Source organism: Nansenia antarctica (assembly GCF_963989245.1).
Source record: "Nansenia antarctica genome assembly, chromosome: 4".
Taxonomy (NCBI): Eukaryota; Metazoa; Chordata; class Actinopteri; order Argentiniformes; family Microstomatidae; genus Nansenia; species Nansenia antarctica.
Genome location: NC_137689.1, coordinates 22,306,941 through 22,325,964, shown reverse-complemented (window position 1 = coordinate 22,325,964; position 19,024 = coordinate 22,306,941). Strand labels below are relative to the sequence as shown.

At 40.5% G+C, this 19,024-nt stretch overlaps 2 protein-coding genes across 2 annotated transcripts; both read left to right on the top strand.

The window, feature by feature from the left end:
- Window positions 1-4,662: 4,662 nt before the first annotated feature.
- LOC308155879 (collagenase 3) lies at window positions 4,663-11,012 on the top strand (the record flags this gene model as incomplete). The annotated part of the gene is made up of 10 exons (XM_080529245.1): window positions 4,663-4,785; window positions 5,935-6,185; window positions 8,492-8,640; window positions 8,774-8,899; window positions 9,024-9,185; window positions 9,371-9,500; window positions 9,689-9,822; window positions 9,972-10,131; window positions 10,600-10,703; window positions 10,870-11,012. The coding sequence occupies 10 exons, from the start codon at window positions 4,663-4,665 to the stop codon at window positions 11,010-11,012; spliced, it is 1,482 nt and encodes a 493-aa protein (XP_080385371.1).
- Window positions 11,013-15,249: 4,237 nt separating this feature from the next.
- Window positions 15,250-18,390, top strand: LOC308156867 (collagenase 3-like; the record flags this gene model as incomplete). The annotated part of the gene is made up of 10 exons (XM_080530314.1): window positions 15,250-15,348; window positions 15,566-15,813; window positions 16,070-16,218; window positions 16,506-16,634; window positions 16,792-16,953; window positions 17,101-17,230; window positions 17,363-17,496; window positions 17,606-17,765; window positions 17,936-18,039; window positions 18,290-18,390. 10 exons carry the CDS (start codon window positions 15,250-15,252, stop codon window positions 18,388-18,390), a joined length of 1,416 nt encoding a protein of 471 aa, XP_080386440.1.
- Between the last annotated feature and the right edge of the window lie 634 nt (window positions 18,391-19,024).

Below are 19,024 nucleotides of genomic sequence, written 5' to 3'. Positions count from 1 at the left end.
TCAAAGTAACAGTTATTTATACAAACCTGTGTCTGTGGCTTCTATTGTCTACTGTCTCTCATCATTAAGTGATGTTACTATGGATGGCATTAACAATGTCGGCTATGTTCTATACAACAAGAGCAACATGAAAGGAGTTGCCAAGGGGTTGAATTGGAAGATGTGGCCATGTATTCATTTCTCGTAATCTGTATTGTCTGATTAAAGATTATGTTACAATCTATCACTTCATCGGTCATAAACATCAGAATTTTGTTTTATGTGTTCCTCGTCTCTTAGGCCATTAGTTGCATCCATATAATTTATACTTATAACAGACAGGTGATAACTTTTTCAGAATTGAGCCGCAGGGTTTCAGAGTAGCAGAGTAGAAAAAGCTTGAACAAATATGCCACACACACCTTTACACTTCACCCTCTTGTAGAAGCGGATGTAATATCTATCTAAAAAGACAGACATGACTCATACTTTTGATACCATATCTACCTTTTGTTTAATATGTTATAATCGAGATGGATAACACTTAGTCAGTGATAAGGGTTAAGGTGTGTTAGATATTTACAGAGGCTTTCCTGTGTTTTGTGTCACTGGCTGGTTTACCACCAAAGCAACTGCACATGGCATTTCTCCTATGCTCCAGTGATTCTCGATTTTCTATTGAGATTAGGAGTTGTTGATGTACATTGACTAACCCTAACCCTGATTGAGGTGAACAACATTTATGGAGTTCATTCACAGTTTATGATGAATAAATGGCCCAAAACCAATCTCTGTTTGTGGGGAGATTTAAGAAACTGTCGGTCTGTGGTTAATCATATAAAAAAAGGACAAATATTTGCTCAAGTGTCTGAAAGCCTCTTGAAATTACACACGTATTGGAGATGCGCTTTTGCCTAGTCAACACATTTATCTTCCTGTTGCCCACTCCCACATGCACACACACACGCAAAACACACACACACACACACACACACACACTCTGCCTTCACTCGTAAAATGATGCTATCTGACACAGTGAGTCACTCCTATCCCTGTGTGACATGAGTAGTAGAGTGTGTAGGAGTATTTGATCCTGTCTGGTTGTGATTCCGTGAGACCATAACACCACCGGCCCCTGAAATCACCACGGAGCACTGGCCTACGTAAACAAAACAGACGGTTTGTGTTGGTCATAGGCCTACGTATGTATTATCAGTGTCAGCACAATGATTCATCTATAAAAAACAAAATGATAACTTAAGTCACCATCCTCTTTATCGACTCAGACACTTTTATTTAAAAATGTACCCCCTATTTCACAATAGGTTTGTCTGAAGCAGGCATACTGTCCAGGAATGCATAACAAGTGTGTGATGTACAGAGGCAAGTCAGGACAGAGTTACTTCACAGAGGAATAACAATGCAGTCCCTACATCTGTCTTTTAGTCAAATCACAAACTCACAATCTCTACAGCACATTTCCCCTTTGGGGTCTTCAGGATCAAATGCATTCGCTACCACGTTCAGTTATTGTTTTGTATGTTAGTCATAGTTAGGGATTATATAGGTCAGATGACTGATGATCTGAACACTCTACTTATTGATGTGGCTTTATATGGGGCCTTATTCAATCCAAAAGGTGTCTTCATTGAAAGAAAGAGAACATTCTTGTTTCTTGCAATTAGACAATGTAAACAGTATGAAACAAAAAAGAAACAGAACCTCACACTTATTTAAATAAAGCATGTAACCTGTTGGTAACCTGTGTTATTAGAGTAGACCACATGTTTGTATATACTTTTGCTCCATGAGAAATTAAATAACGTAATGAATGTTAGTTGGTAGTTTTAGTAGAGTATGAAAGGTGTAGCGTTGTGTAGAAAAGAGGGAAAACACCTCAGTATGTTGTTCTCCATGGTGAGTCCCTTTGCCACTCTTCCTGCATACTAAACACACCCTGCTCCAAGGCTAGTATCGATAGGGAGAGTGTGGGTGCACTATGAACATTGTATTTGGGTTAATATGTAATCTAGGGATGTGTTGGAAACAACCAGGCAATATAGCCTGTGACTCACAAATAAATCTAAATTAAATCAAACATTTTAATTGTTGTAATTCTCCACTTCTCCCTTCATTTGGTCTCTTGTTATTGCGCCCTTACTCCCTGGTTCATGTCACTTAATCCAAAGATCCTGTTCTATTGAATGGGGGTGAAAGATCGGTAAGTACAGTCTTAAGCAATCATTTCCAGTTAAATTAATCGCAGTCATAGGGAAAGAGCGTCACCAGCCTGTTATATCACACAGTACGTCTGTATCCTAAGGGAATATTGGAACAAGATCGAGAAGCCACCGCCAACATGTTATTCTGTGGAATGAATGCATTAATACAGCTATTAGCAAAGACTTGTGCCAATATTTCCTCTTCTGTATTGATTCATCATGAGTTGCACCAGCCAGTAAAGACTGCTACTGATTATGGCCTTGCCCCTGGTTTCCTGCTGAGTGACCAGGCCTGTGTGAAGCTGAGTGTGCAGGTATCACCCAGTCACTTATTGAGAACTGGGTCAATTAGGAACTGAGTCATGTGGGGAATAACCACTTTAGAGTTTAATGTGTTCTGGTCTATGTTTGGTTTCCCCCTGGTGTGCTGTCTTGTTCATGTACACTGTATCAATCTCACTAGAACCTAAACACTGGATATGACAGTCATATGATTGTAGGACAGGAGACCATGTCTTCTATTGACACTTACCATAACCATATTCTTAAGATTAAGCTCTTCTTAAGCTCCTGAAGACCTACAGTACTGCAGGTGTGAGATATGCAGTAAGAAGTCTTTTGTTCAGTAAATAGCAGAGATCAGTGCAGTATGAAATATGTATCTCCCTGGGGCTATGTTCTTTTGAGAAACAAAGACAAGGGAATTACAAGAGACTCCTATCTCTGGCTGTCTTACAAGTCTCTGACTTGCAGCAGAAGCATAAACAATAAAAATTATCTTTTCAATCCAACTCGGTGTGCTTTTCAATAATAATGGTAGTATGGTAGTAATGGTGGTATAATGTGTTGTATAATGTGTCGTTCCCAATGCAAACCAGTTAAGAAAGTCTAATCAGACGGTACTGTATATATGTTTTTCTTCATCATTCTGTTCATGATTATGAAATTACTTTTGGTCAAGTTCCAAATGAATGACGAATGTTGATTTGCATGTTGGCAGGGGGATTGAGTTTCAGAGTAACTCCATTAGTCTTCTCCTTTGTTTGTAGTGTTATGCAGGACATGATCTCATCGCTTTCCCAATACATTTCATTGAATTTGGGGAGTCCCAGAGACAATAGGTGCGTTTCCATAAACCATTCTGATTTGCATGCCAATAAACTCGACGCGAATCACCTCTAATTAAATGAGAGGCAGGGGATCCACTGCCATGGGGAAGAAACTGTTCAGGTGGTGTGAAGTGAATAAATTACCAGACTGTGTCACATTGGGGTAGGGGTGGTCTAGTGGATAGTGAGTTGGACTTGTGATCGGAAGGTTGTGAGTTCAAATCCCACCTGAAACCACACCACTAGTGTGCCCTTGACTAAGGCACTTAGCCCTCAGTTACTCCAGGGGGAATGTCCCTGTAATTCGTAATTGTAAATCGCTTTGGATTAAAAGCGTCTGCTAAATGGCAAAATTAATTAATTAAATTAACATTGTACTAACACCTGAAGCAGTAGTTACAATTAAAGTGATATATTGTCATAGTATGTCCATATTCTCATGTCTTAAGTCCATAGCTTTTTCAAAATTCATTTTTGTTTCCTTAGTCATTGTACACAATGTCAAGCTCTGTCATGTACATTGGAAACCTTGGTTCCATTTGACATTGAGTTGCCCTGTAAAATGTAACTACATAATAAAAATGTTAAACCCCCATAACCCCTTGTGTAATAACTCATACCGATAGACTGAAATTACATAGCAGTTGCATAGTAGTGACACTGTAAGTATTATGTTGATACCACAGATACCATAGTACATAGAATGTAACACATACCATGCAAAACAGTTGACACCTCAAGATTATAGCATTATAATCATTGATCATTTTATACCACCAATTGTAACTAACTATAATAGTATAATGTCAGGAGAGCCACATCCCGTTATTTATTATCATGTTTAATTGCTTAATTGCTTAAATTCATGCCTATTAAAATAACTTAATTTGGCAAGCCTAGTCTAGTAAATTACCAAACAAGGATGTTGCCAAAAGCAGCAGTCAATAGGATCCTGATACGAGCATTCATATTGTTCTGTATCCGCAGGCTATTACCCAATCTCAGTGTTCATCTGGGATTTTCACCCCACAATCATACACCATCATAACATACCTTCGCGATCAGCAGCACACCCCCTTGCATGCAAATCCACTCATAATAACCAGTTGTTGACGTGAGAGTGAGGAAACCAAACATTTGTGGGGTACCTGTACGTTTCTATTGTTGTTTGATGACTTCTGAAGAGACGTGTGAGAAGCCCCTCCACTGGTCCTGTTGGGACAGGAGCACTCACACATAATTAATACTTTGATCCAGGTGGCCCTGCTCCACATGCAAGGCTGCTGATGGTAACACAGAGCACAAGGTCTCAGAGTAGACTGGACTTGATACAACACTCACCTACAAGAGGCATGGGGACACTATGGCTGGGCCTCCTGGCTCTGATGCAGTTTGACCTGCTCATGACCTTTCCCCTCCGACCCCCTGGACAACCTGTGAGAGGACCCTCTGAGACTGAACTGGAGTTTGCAGAGGTATTTATGAGTGGATGCGTTGAATGTAAACCCTTATAAAAGGAGATGAGAGAGGGTTGTAGATTTGTTTTACTGGATTTATGAGAAATCAAGTTTCAGTCTCTTTTTGATAGTTTTATCTCTGTGGTTTGATAAAGGCTGTCTGGTTCAGTTATGTTAGTTCAATCATGCTGGTTTACCTAAAAGCCTAACCCTTCTGTATTCATGAGATGACCTGCCAGTGATGCAACATAGGTAAGAGCTGTACTAGCCAGAGTGCTCTGGAGAGCAGCAAATTATATGGCTGCAAATGACACCTCTTTGGGGTTTTACATTTGACCTTTGAACTGGATTTCGAAAGGTTTTCAGTCACTCTTTGAATATTTCCCAAATGCATACTTACAGTACAGTACAGTACACCTCAGATTGATCCAGTATATCTCTAATATTGTTATACTTCTAGAATTGTGACTGCCAATGGCACCTGGTCCTAACATAGATTTTTGCTTATGATGACTGATGTATAGATAATTCGTAAATGTACTTTGCTTTGGATAAAAGCTAAATGTAAAAAACGTAGTCAGCTGTCATATAGTTGGTGACATGCTCAATTACAGGAGAACACTGACTTCTTTCTGCAGATGTTTGTTTTAAAGTTTAAAGGCTTTTGGAGAATGTCTGGAATGTTAACAGAAAGGTGTACCTTTCGGAACAAAGACATTTGGGCAAATTGTGCACAGAAGAATTGAGCAAATAATGACCACATGGTCCATTCGTGTCTTAATGTTTGATATCCATGTATTAAGCTATGATTATCTCTTGCTCTTGCTCTTACTTATCTTTTACTCTTAGTTTGATCTGCTCTAATTCCATAGAAAGAACCTCAACACACAACATCACAATAAAATGTTGAATACCTCAGGGGACTTGGCGGAGACTGTGATTGTTAGTCTTGAATATGATACCAAGTTCTGACTTCCAGTGAACTTGTTATCTCTAATTAAATCTGTGAACTTGCTACCTTTAATAATCTATATCTCTCTATATCTATAAAGTACACAGTATCTTATGATACATCAGTTTACTCCCATAAATCTTTCCCTTCACTGCATCTGTGTTGACTGCAGCCAACATTCATTCTGCAAGCTGAATGAAGGGATCTATTTCCAGGCATACTTGAAAAACTTCTATGGCTACAAATCCAAGCCAGAGAGACAGAGGCGGGCTGCAGAGTGCGATACGTCCCAGCCAGCAGAGATCAAGGACAAAGTGCGGGAGATGCAGCGCTTCTTTGGTCTGAGAGAGAGCGGGGAGCTGACAGGGCACACCCTGGCTGTCATGAAGAAGCCTCGCTGTGGCCTGTCTGACGTGGAGGAGTTCGGAAAGACTGTGCGCTGGAGAAACAGAACACTGAGTTACAGGTGAGGAACAGAACACTGAGTTACAGGTGAGGAACAGAACACTGAGTTACAGGTGAGGAACAGAACACTGAGTTACAGGTGAGAGACAATAAACCACCTTGTTCAACTTGCGATGGCTGCACTTTTCAGACACCTCCTCTCAGTCTCAGGCTCTGCACCGTGACTAATGTTAAGACTCCTTGAACTCAAGAACAAGAAGACTCAAGGAACTCCTTGTAACCCAGGATTAGTGACGCCAACAGTGGCCATTGTGTCTTTGTGTTTCAGTTGAGCTCAAATGTGACACGGTCTGGTGAAGTCACGCAAATGACAAAAAAAAAAGTGTTTTCCGGTTTCTTTCATATTACGTGGTGAAGAGCCCACTCGATACAACAAACAACAGTTTTAGGATCACTAAATACTCATAACTCATAACAAATGGATTCACTGTATAGTCTGCCATAAGCTACTGGGTAAGTGTTACATGGCTTGTAAACAAACGTACATTTTAGGACATTAGGTGGCTGTTGTCTGGTGTTAAAAACCATGGGTTCCTCTTGTAAACCAGCTCCTTTCCCTTCTTGTTTTTGTTTTTGTTTTTTTTCTTTCCTAGCACCAGGGGAGCCCCCCCTCCCAAATTTCGTTGTTTGGTACCTGTACTATATCAATGACAATAAAGACCATTCATTCATCATTCATACACAGTTGTCCAAGTGTGTCAGAATCAAGATAGTTCACTCCACCATCAAGGAGAAGGCTACAAAAAACTCTTGCAACGTTTCAAACTACCCATTTCCACTGTCAGAAACATAATCAGAAAATGGAAAATAAATGGAACAATTGAAGTCAAGGCAAGATCTGGAAGACCAAGAAAAAGTTCAGATAGAATGGCCAGAGAGCTGGTGAGAAATGCTCAGAAGAACCCACACATCACTGCAAAAGAGCTCAGAGCTCTATACAGCATACCGGCTTAAACAACAAAGACCTACATGGCAGAGTTGCCAGAAAGAAGCCTTTCCTACTACCTCAACACAAAATTAACCGTCTGAAGTATTCAAAAGAAAACCGTGAAAACCCTGAAGCCAATTGGAACAATGTGCTTTGGACTGAAGAAACCAAAATTGAACTTTTTGGCCACAACCAAAGAAGGTATGTTTGGAGAAAAAAGGGTGAAGCATTTGTAGAGAAGAACACCTTGCCAACTGTTAAGCATGGATCCATTATGCTTTGGGGTTGTGTAGCAGCTGGGGGCACAGGCAATATTGTGGAAGAATGGATTCCACCAAATATCAAGACATTCTAGAGGCTAATGTTCAAAGGTCAGTCCAGAAATTGAAGTTGAAGAGAGGTTGGGTATTCCAGGACAATGACCAGAAGCATAATCAAAATCAACCATGAAGTACCTCCAGGAAAGACGGATGAAGGTTTTGGAATGGCCATCACAGTCCCCAGACTTGAATATTATTGAAAATCTGTGGAGGGATCTCAAACATGCCGTGCATGAAAGAAGGCCGAAGAATATTTCTGAGCTAGACGTGTTCTGCCAGAAAGAATGGGGTTTTGAAACTGTAAAAACATAAAAATTAAAATGTATCTTGCTAATCTTACACTTACACTTACACTTACACTTACACTTTCATAATCTGGAAAAAAACTGAAAAATGGCCGTGCCCTGCTTGAGGACTTTTTTCACCAGACCCTGTCACAAATAGAAAGGTTAAAGGGATAGTTCACTATTTTGCAACCTATAGTCAATGTTTCCTTACCTAGAAAGTAGTCTATTGGAGGAGAAACTGTAATCCACACAAACTGTAATCCAGTTGTTTGAATAGCCAAATCACCTCAAAATAACTTATCCAATCAATAACCAATCAAATTCATTTCAGGTGATTTGGCCAGAGGTTGAGATGCTGAACTTTGGTACTTTTTTTTGTTAGCAGTGGTTAATTTAGCTGAATTTAGTAGTAGCTATTTAAACAAATTTGAATCATGAACTCCTAGCCCATGGACTACTTTCAAAGTCAGGAACCATCACATTGTTTTTTAAAGTTATTTTTTCTGAGTGGGGCAGTCCTACTCATATTTTTTATTTTTATTGACAGTTACAGTGAAGTTTTAGACAGGAAGGATGGGTGAGAGAGAGAGAGGAGGGATGACATGCAGGATATGTCCCCGGCCGGAATCGAACCGGGGACCCTGCGGTTACATGGTCAGCGCTTAACCCGCTACGCCACCTAAGCGCCCAGGAACCATCTAACTTTAAAGTGTAAAATATTGAACTATCCCTGAAGGATGAAAGATGAGAGACATATTCCCCTCACACCCAGGATCTCCAGCTACAGCCCTGTCATCAGGTCCACCTGGGTCAGGAGGATCTTCAGGAAGGCGTGGAACATCTGGGCAGAGGTCGCCACCATCAGATTCCGCCGGAGGAACAAGAGGGACGCTGATATCAACATCTGCTTCAGGGGTGGTGGTGAGCTCTATGGAGGCAGACCAGTGCTGTTCCTATTGTGCATACACTGTAAATGTCCTGTTGGGGAAAGCCATGGATACATTTTGATGTGCTGGGCATTTTTCAAGTTTTAAGGTTGAGTTGTTTGTCCCAGAACATGAGGATGGTTCGCCGTTTGATGGTGTGGGTGGCATCTTGGCCCATGCCTTCCTGCCTGGAGACGGCATCGGTGGGGACGTACACTTTGACGTTGAGGAAGACTGGACTCTCAACGCCACAGGTAGGCCCCGATATTGAGAGCGCAAAGGAACCTGATTATTATTATATGAACATTGTCTTATTTTGGTTCTGTATAAAGCATATAAACCTGATATGGACAGTTACTTACTGTGTCTCTCCTGTAGGCTACAGCCTGTTTGCTGTAGCAGTGCACGAGTTTGGACATGCTCTCGGCCTTCCGCATTCACCTGACCCAGGAGCCATCATGTACCCGGTGTACAGCTTTATCCCTCAAGCTGAGTTTCAGCTCTCTTTCCAAGATGTGAAAGATGTCCAAGATATGTATGGTAAGTCTTGTTGGGAGTTGGGTGCCTTTTTGATGAGTATTCTATCAACAACCACACTTAGGTATTTTACTGGTATTTGTTTTAATATACAGTAGTTTGCTTACATTATAGCATGTCACTGAAAGATGTGAATTATAGACAAATGACAAAGTTGCGGCCCTTTTATCTAATTCATGCCTGTTTAGGCATCAATCCTGGTTTCTATTCCATGTCCTTGAAGAGGCCTCCTCCAAGAACACCCAACAAATGTGACCTTGATTTGTCACTTGATGCTGTGATGGAACTGCAACAAGAGCTTCTCTTTTTTAAGGACAGGTGTGAACAAAATGCATGAATGAATGAATAGATTCATTTATTAATGACCCATTACTTATGGGATCATCAACATGTATCGTAGTCAATCGTTTTATACATGAATCCCTAATGTTGACAGACATCAACGATGACAAAATCAATTAGATTATTGAGTTATTAGGATGTTGAAATGCTAAATGTCTTTGCAGATTTATGTGGCGTCGACATCCTCAGTTTGAGGAAACAAAGATCAGTCTGATAACCGGCCTGTGGTCAGATCTTCCCACTCACATCGATGCTGCCTATCAGAATGTGGAGATGAACCATATGCTGTTCTTCAAAGGTAGTATATGACTTTAATGGAGCAGCTCATTTTACATTCAATACTGACAACTACAATCTAGAAGGAGATTAATGATCTGTTGGATATCAGATGACTCCAAATTATATTTGACCGATAAAAGCCAATTCCACCTGTTGTGTATGTTTCAGGCTCTCAGTACTGGGTGGTGCAGAATGTAGATCTCCTCCAGGGCTACCCCAGAAACATCTCAGACTTTGGCTTCCCTTCCTGGGTGCAGTCTATAGATGCTGCTCTTCACCTCCGCAGTGCCCGCCTCACTGTGTTCTTCACTGGGCACGTGTGCTGGAGGTACAGTACTCCCAGGGTAGGCTGGTTAGGTAGAACTGGGAGAATGGGCTCATTTTAATGCATGAAATGGAATGGAATAAGGTACCATATACCATTCATCATTACATTCCATGCATTACAATGAGCATGTCCTCCTCAGGTGTCTAGAAGCCTAGGAGTACTCCTATGACTCATCTGAGACTCACCTTAGACTTCCATACAGTAAGAATCCACTTTAAGAACAGACCTTCTTCCCTAACACTGACACCTCATGGTGAGTCATGTGGTGAGGGGGATGTGGTCATGTACAATGTTTTCATTGGTCATGCTGTATGAGCATGTCAAGATACAGAGAGTATATCTATTCTATCAACTGGGGCCTCCTGTCCTGTTCAAAGGTATGATCAGGCTGTGGTTGAATTAAACTAGAATGGAGAGTCCGTCTTACATGTTTATCACCACCTGAGGGTTGTTCTAAATGTTCTCCAGGTATGATGAGAGGCGGGGCAGGATGGAGAATGGTTCTCCTGAACTCACAGCCCAGCAGTGGCCAGGTGTTCACACACCCCTGGATGCAGCTGTCTCACATGAGGGTAGATACTCTGATCCCTTCTTAGGAAACAAATTCATCCCTCAGTCCTTAATGAATCTCATGACGCATGAATGCATAGAATAAAACGTGACTTTCATAAGGACTAGACAAACCTTTTGAATGTCATCACATTCCACATCTTCAACTGTCTTTTTCATTCTGAACAGGATTTGTCTACTTCTTCAACGGGAATGTCCAGTACAAATATGACCCTCAACTAAAATACATCGTCAGAGCAGGCCCTGCAAATGAGTTGCTGGACTGCAAAGGACAGCTTCATAGGGACTGGCTGAAGAGGGGGAAGAGCTGATGATCCAGTAGACTTCCTCTGCTCAAAGTCTCTAAGTCTTCTGCAACACATGTGTCCAAACTTAGGGCAAATGTAATCAAAGGCAGGCAAACTCGTCTGGGAAAGACAATGTTGTCATCTGTCCGGCAACCACCGCAACATGATGGTTTAAGCGGAAACGTACAAGGACAATCTTCATGATGCATGAAAAGTTGAAATCATTAGTTTAATATTGGTAGGTGCTTGGGGAAGTGGTGAACATTGTTGCGTGTTTATGTGACGGAACTTACTGTGTTATGATGACATTTTTATGACACCATTTTGATGATGACACCAAAACTGGTGTATTTGTCTATTGTCAATTATTCTATATTTTGCAAGAAATCTCTCTTTACATTGACGTGTTCAAGACAAAACAAATAGTTGGCAAGTGAGTGACATTCTCGTATAGTATAATACACTTTTGTTTACAAGCTGAAAGGGACGGCAAACTCCAAAATCAAAGTTTGTCAGTTGTTATTGTTATTGTGTCTTCAAAAGAGGTTAATTTGTTAATTTGTGATCTGCACTCTAACAATAGCTATTGGCCTCAAGCCCAATTATATGGCTGCACAGCAATTGAATGAAGAAGATACACTCAATCAAATCAGGTTTTCACTCCCATGTGCATGTGTCATTCTAAACAGGAAATACATGTAGAAAAACATTTACAGATCCATATTGACTGAATCAATGTCACTCAATAACTCAACTGTCATTCAGTGGCATTGGGAAAGGCAGTAGCAGTAACAGTAACAGTACTCTCTTGTTTCTCAAGTTGCAGATGCTGTTGTCTGTCGCCCTTACTGTACCAGAAAAAAACATTAGACATTTCATTGCCCAATATTAAGAAAGACTGTGGGAACTGACTGAAATCTAAAAGTACTTCTCCATTTCCACAACTGTATTTCATAGCTTATCAGCAACAATGACAGGAAAAGTACAGCTGGTTGTTGAAAACATTGCGTAAATTCAACTTCAATATTTCTCATTAGAGACTGTCGAGCAAGTTTACATGATACCAAACCAAGTACATTAAAAAAACGTGTTTTGTGTGCTTGATCTTTCAGCAACATGTACATTAACCATGCAATACATTTAAAACATCTTCAAATAAAATGTTAAACTCAATGTTCATGTCCTTATTGAGAAGGGTGAAATGAGAATCCAGAGCAGTGAAAAAGCTAACTTTTTAAATCCCTACATATGATTCACCTTCATCACCTCGCCCACTATGATGACAAAGTTACTGTGGAATCATGGGGTTTCCCAGGTGATGCCAATGTAGCATAATGTATGCCATTTAAATGACCATCATTTTACTGTTATTGTACATATGCTACTATAATATAAACATTTTCACAAGTTTCACAAGCTTATCATCAATGTATTCCAGTTCTATGGACAATAGGAAAAAGTACCGCGCTTTACGAAATCATGTTACAAAGTTGAACAAGGTGAAAAAGAGGGAGTACTTCAAACAAAAGTTATATAATGCAAGACATGAAGGTAAATACCTATGGAATGTTTTAAATGAAATCATGGGTAGGGAAAAGTCCAATGTCCTTACACCTGTAGTTGAATCAAATTATATTGTACTAACCAAACCATGTGATATTGCTAACCATTTTAATGACATTTATGTGGATAAGATAACCAAGCTCAGGGAGAGTACGCAAGTCTCAAAGAACACAATATCTACAGACATCATTAAGAGCATCATTATGAAAGACAAATGCTGTAAATTTGAATTTGAACAGGTTGAAGTTGGTAAGATTGAAAGTCTCCTCCATGCTCTTCCTGGGAGTAAGTTAGCTGGCACTGACAACATGGATAGCAAATTGTTACAGATGACGGCTAGCATTATAGCTATTCCTGTCTGTCATATCATAAATAGATGTTTACAAGAGGGACGATGTCCAAAGATATGGAAAGAGGCCAAGGTTACACCCATACCAAAAGATACCAAATCAGTCTTCAATGAAGGAAACTCCAGACCTATAAGCATCTTGCCTGTATTATGCAAAATCATGGAGAGGTGTGTTTTTGTGCAGATTAAGGATTATTTTCAGGTCAACGGACTGGCAACTGAGTCACAACATGCATATAGAGATGGCTATTCTACGTCCACTGCTCTGATACAGATGACGGATGCCTGGCTCGGAGCCATTGATAACACCATGTTGGTTGGAGCTGTATTTTTGGACTTCAGTGCTGCATTCGATGTGTTAGACCATTCTCTTCTGCTTGAGAAACTTGAATGTTATGGCTATCTGTCCTCCAGGTCACAGCAGGTGTATTGGAATGGCAGTCTGTCCAAGAGCAGGAGTCTGGAGTGTGGGGTTCCACAGGGAAGTTCCCTGGGGCCTCTGCTCTACTCTGTCTTCACCAATGACCTGCCATGGGCCACTCAGCAGGCCAAATTGGTTCAATACGCAGACGATTCCACCTTACATTATGCTGCACAGTCATGCAAGCAGCTAAATGAGGTCCTGAGTAGTGAACTTAACATAGTAAATGACTGGATAGTATCGAACAGACTTGTCCTAAATATCTCTAAGACAAAATGCATGGTGTTTGGGTCAAAGCTCAGGTTGGCTTGCAACCCAAAGCTCATCTTGGGTTTATGTAACTCAACCGTTGAACAAGCGGATAGTGCCAAGCTCCTGGGGGTGACGCTAGATGGTTCTCTAGCTTGGAAGAAGCACATCAATAACACTGTGTCAAAGATGGGTAGAGCTATCGGCATTTCCAGGAAATGTGCATCCCTTGTAGATCGTCCTCTTTTACGTCAGATTGTGCAGAGTTTAGTATTTTGTCATCTTGATTATTGCTCTCCAGTCTGGTCTTCGGCTGCCAGAGGTGAGATTAGGAGGCTCCAGGTGGCCCAGAACAGGGCGGCGCGGTTGGTTCTGGGTTGCTCAGTCCGAACTAATGTGAACAGCATGCATGTTGATCTCTCCTGGCTTACAGTGGCTCACTCGTGCTGTTGAAGACTGTTGAGTTGAGTAAAAATCCATATTTTTTGTGTAAACAGCTAGTCCACAGAAAAAGTATACAGGACCACAACACAAGAGGTGCCAGAAATGGTCAGCTGGTACTTCCTCGGCCTAGAACAAATGCATTAAAACGGTCATTTATTTATAGGTCAATAGCTTTCTGGAACAACCTGCCTAGGAACCTCCACACCACCCACAGTAAATTGTGTTTTAAAACCAAACTTAAATCTTATTTTCTAAAAGGAGGTTAGATGTATTTGTATATTTATGTATTGTTGGCCCTGTTATGTCGGTTCTTTTTATACGTTACACTTTTGTATTTTCTTTTTCATCTATCACTTAGTTTGGTTATATTCATTGCACAATGCTGAATTATGTATAATTTTTGTAGTACAGACTGATTCTATGATTGTTACTTATGTGTTTTATGTGTGGACCCCAGGAAGACTAGCTAGTTGCTACGGCACTAGCTAATGGGGATCCTTAATAAAATATAAAAAATATCAAAATATGTATATGGCAATACTGTATGTGCATCAGTTGGTTGAGGGATGAGCCTTCCATAAGAATCAAAGCACCTGTCGTGGTCAAGGACAATGTTCAATGTTATAGTGTATTCTGCATGACTAAAATACTTTTCAGAGGGAGAAATACATTATAGCATACATAGAGCCAAATTAATAAAAAATATTTTTTCTTTTAAAAATTGTTTCTTTTCACATAAACTTGAAATGAGACGTAAAAATAAAATTATACAATTATACATAAAACAAATAACTAAAGCTATCTAAATGTATCACAGATTTTATAATATGTCTGACATGCCATGGCAGTACATTTTTTTTTTTTTTTTGTCATTTTAAATTTATACTGTATGTTTTGTCTGAAGAGTTGCTTTATTTTACCATACGGTTTACAAAACAATGACGACACGAATAGCCTACAATGTAGAACAAACATGATATCATAGCATAATTGTAATACATACTGTAGGGCAGTATTTCTTTTAGTATGCTCTGTATGGAAAATTCATTGTTCATTCACTGATGACATGTCAAAACCCGATTTCCTTCCAGTGTTTTTCACACAGTAAGTCACTGTGTTTACAACCCACTGTGCGTGAGTCACTGTGTTGTTGCTCAACATCCTGGCCTTTAGTGTATATAAGACCTCGGCCACCATACAAACAGAAAGAAAGACGGACTTGAGGAAGAAGCATCATGAAGACTTTCAATCTGTGCATACTAGTCAGCCTGGCAGTAGCCGTTTACGCTAAGCCAATATCGCCATCTACTGAACAAGATGAAGCTCTCGCAGAGGTATGTTTTTTTCTTACATCTTGAGGCAGGGATTTAATGTGAAGACAATGTGGTTCTATTTAAAACACATACTGAAAAACAATGTGGTTCTATTGAGAGTTTAAATATCCCTCTATGTGCCTCCCGTACACTTACAGTACCTCAAGAGGGTCTACATGAATGGCACAATTGTGTACAGGTTGCTGTAGCTGAATCTCTTGCTGTGTGTCTTCTGTAGACGTACCTGAAGAAGTTCTTCAACCTGACGGAGCAGAAGGGGCCGTTCCTCAGACGCGGCGGGGTCAGTCAGCAGAGTCTGAAGCTCAGTGAGATGCAGAGGTTCTTCGGCCTCCAGGTGACCGGGACTCTGGACTCAGAGACCATTGACATGATGAAGAAGCCACGCTGTGGTGTACCAGACGTTGCCAGCTACACCGTCTTTGACGCGGACGTGGGGAAGTGGAAGACCAACAAGCTCACCTACAGGTGAGAGTTCAATCAGACTCAGAACCATCTGGTGGTATATGAGTTAGATAAGACTGATCCATACAGTGTAATGGTTAGGTTAAGGAGACTGGGGTAAGATGATAGTTCCAATACCAGCCAGTTGGTCAGACGTTTGAGTAAAATAAGCTACTCCATTAAAGGTCCAGTTGTGCAGATGAACAATGAATGAGACATCATGATATGCTGGATATGGATATGATGGATTTGTAATGTTGACTGATGCTGTGTCCCTCAGGATTACGAACTACACCCCTGATATGACCAAGGCAGAGGTGGATGACTCCATAGAGAGAGCGCTGCAGGTGTGGGCCAAGGTCACGCCCCTGAGATTCACACGCATCTACAGCGGTACCGCTGACATCATGATCTCCTTTGGTGGTGGAGGTAACCACCAATTACCATCTACTTAAACAGACATATAAAAAGCCATAAACACACATTCTGAATGCCATCAGTGGAATACTAGTGCTTGCCAAGTAGTTAAGCGGTTGTGATTTGAGGCCCTCTGCATTGTCTTAATTCACCCTCTGGGTTATGATTGACACTTGTAAATGCACAAGAAGATAAGCTAACGCGAGTATTACCAACACATTTCCTGTGTTATGGAAGTTAACAGATATGCAGGTATAATATTCACGGATGGCTCATAGTAAGGTTTGTCCTGTCTGTAGAACATGGTGACTTCTACCCCTTTGACGGCCCTGATGGCACCCTGGCCCATGCCTTCTTCCCATCCCCTGGCATTGGTGGTGACGCCCACTTTGACGAAGACGAGGATTTCACCTTTAAATCATCCAAAGGTGAGACTTCCTATCCAACTATTGAACATCATTTCTGCCACTAAACTTTTACTTACTGTTTTTCTACTAGTTTCATTGTAGGGCAATGCTTTGATAAATGGTAACTGCTTGTCATAAAAAAGAACAGGTGTAATCATGTATTTTCTATTCATGACAGGGTACAACCTGTTCCTGGTGGCAGCCCATGAGTTTGGACACTCCATGGGCCTGTCCCACTCCAACGACCCTGGAGCTCTGATGTACCCTGTGTACAGCTACAAGGAGCCCAGCTCCTTCTCTCTGCCCCAGGACGACATCAATGGCATTCAGTCCCTCTATGGTCAGTATCCAATTATCTATTCTGACAGATGCTTTTGAGTGAATATTTTAAAAAAACGTCGGCCAATTGTATGATCTTGAAATAGTTATGAACATGGTAGACATATTTGTCACAGAAGCTAATACTGTAAGTGTTTCTGTCTTCCAGGCCCAAACCCAGATGTGGACACAAGCAAGCCTCAACCTACAGCCCCCAGCACCCCTAATGCCTGCGACTCCACTCTGGTCCTGGATGCTGTCACCACTCTGCGTGGAGAGAAGATGTTCTTTAAGGACAAGTAGGCTACAGTTACTATTGATCTATGATAATCTGTCTCACCAACAGCCACTGAACAATACAAGAAAAAGCTGGCCTGTGTTCTATGATAGACTTCTCACTGTATGTGTCTTGATGTTCTATCCATTCTCAGATTCTTCTGGCGAAGCTACCCTCAGAGCAGAAATATAGAGCAGAACCTCATCACAGCCTTCTGGCCCGACATCACTAGCAACATTGATGCAGCATATGAGAGCCAGGAATCTGACAGAATGTTCCTCTTCAAAGGTATGAGAGTCCCCAAATGGCTCATAAATCTCTGCATAACAACGTGTGAATATCTATCCCTGTTCCAGTGAACATACATTCATACCTCAGTGTTTCCATGATTCTGCAGATCGTCAGGTCTGGGCTATCTATGGCTATGACATCGTCAGAGGCTATCCCAAAAGCCTCAAGAGTGTGGGTCTGCCCAGTAGTGTGAACAAAGTTGACGCTGCCCTCTATGATGAAGAATCTCGCAAGACATTGTTCTTTGTTGGCGACTACTACTATAGGTATGTGTGCAGTCCTTCATTACAAAGTCTTGAATTAATAATTTGCTTTTCTATGAGCTGTACATTGCCATTAGATATTGAATTAGCTGACAGAAAAGCAAAGAATGGTTGGGAGAGTTTGTGGCAAACAGAGAATAACAATCTCCCTTATGGTCCTGTGCTTTCTGTAGTTATGACGAGGCCAGGAAAAGGATGGACAAAGGTTTCCCCAAGCTGGTCGACGAAGGCTTCCCAGGCATGACAGGGAAAGTCACTGCAGCAGTCCAAGTCCGAGGTGAGTCTGAAAACAGCTCTGGAATATTTACATTAATTACAGGGTGTAAGCCAAACATGCTGAAATACACCTTTATACCATATAGAGTTCCTCGGGTCTCCATTGATTTCTATATTTTACCGTGTTGTATTTTTTATGCGTTGTCTTGTAATTGTCTAATATGATATTGTGTATTATTGTTTCACCTGTATAAATAAAGGTTTGAAAGAAAACAACATGTCCCTAATCTCTACTTGATGCTGTTTTACAGGTTTCACCTACCTCTATAGTGGACCCTACATGTTTGAGTACAGTCTGAGATCCAAGAGGCTGTTCCGTGTCCTGGGAAATAATTACTTCCTGCGCTGCTAAACCGTTTACTCTCAAAGGCCGTATAAGTAGCCACAGTGAACAACTATGAATGTAGCCAAATGGCAAAAAAGTGTTTTTTATTCATGTGATGAGATTTCAGTTGACTCTTTTCTTTTTACTGATCAAGTATTATTTTAATATATATATATTTATGAATGTATCTAAATTATTTATTTGTTTGCTAAGAGCGTAACCTACAGTATATTAAAACATTAATGTACTATGTTGAGTGAATGCATATGAATGTGTGAATGAAGTTACATGTCTGCACTTTCTGTATATCTATTAAAATAAATGCTTTATAAATGTGAATTCTATGTTTTGACTCACATTGCCTTACTTATTATGAAAAAGTTGAATACAGTAAACTGGTAGACTGCCAATCACATTCTCAGTAGAGAGAACAAATCATTCTGAATACTATTACCTAAACTTTGCAACTCCAAAAATCCCATTGTCTAATTTGGATGGATGACATTTACAGAAACATTTAACTTATAGCAACGTCAAGGCCATAATAGCCTAACAACCAGTTTGTAAAGTATACATATAACTTATGACAAATGTATTGTCATATGACAAATATAACACTTTGTCAAAACCTAGATCTTTAAATGTCTGTCACTGATAGATC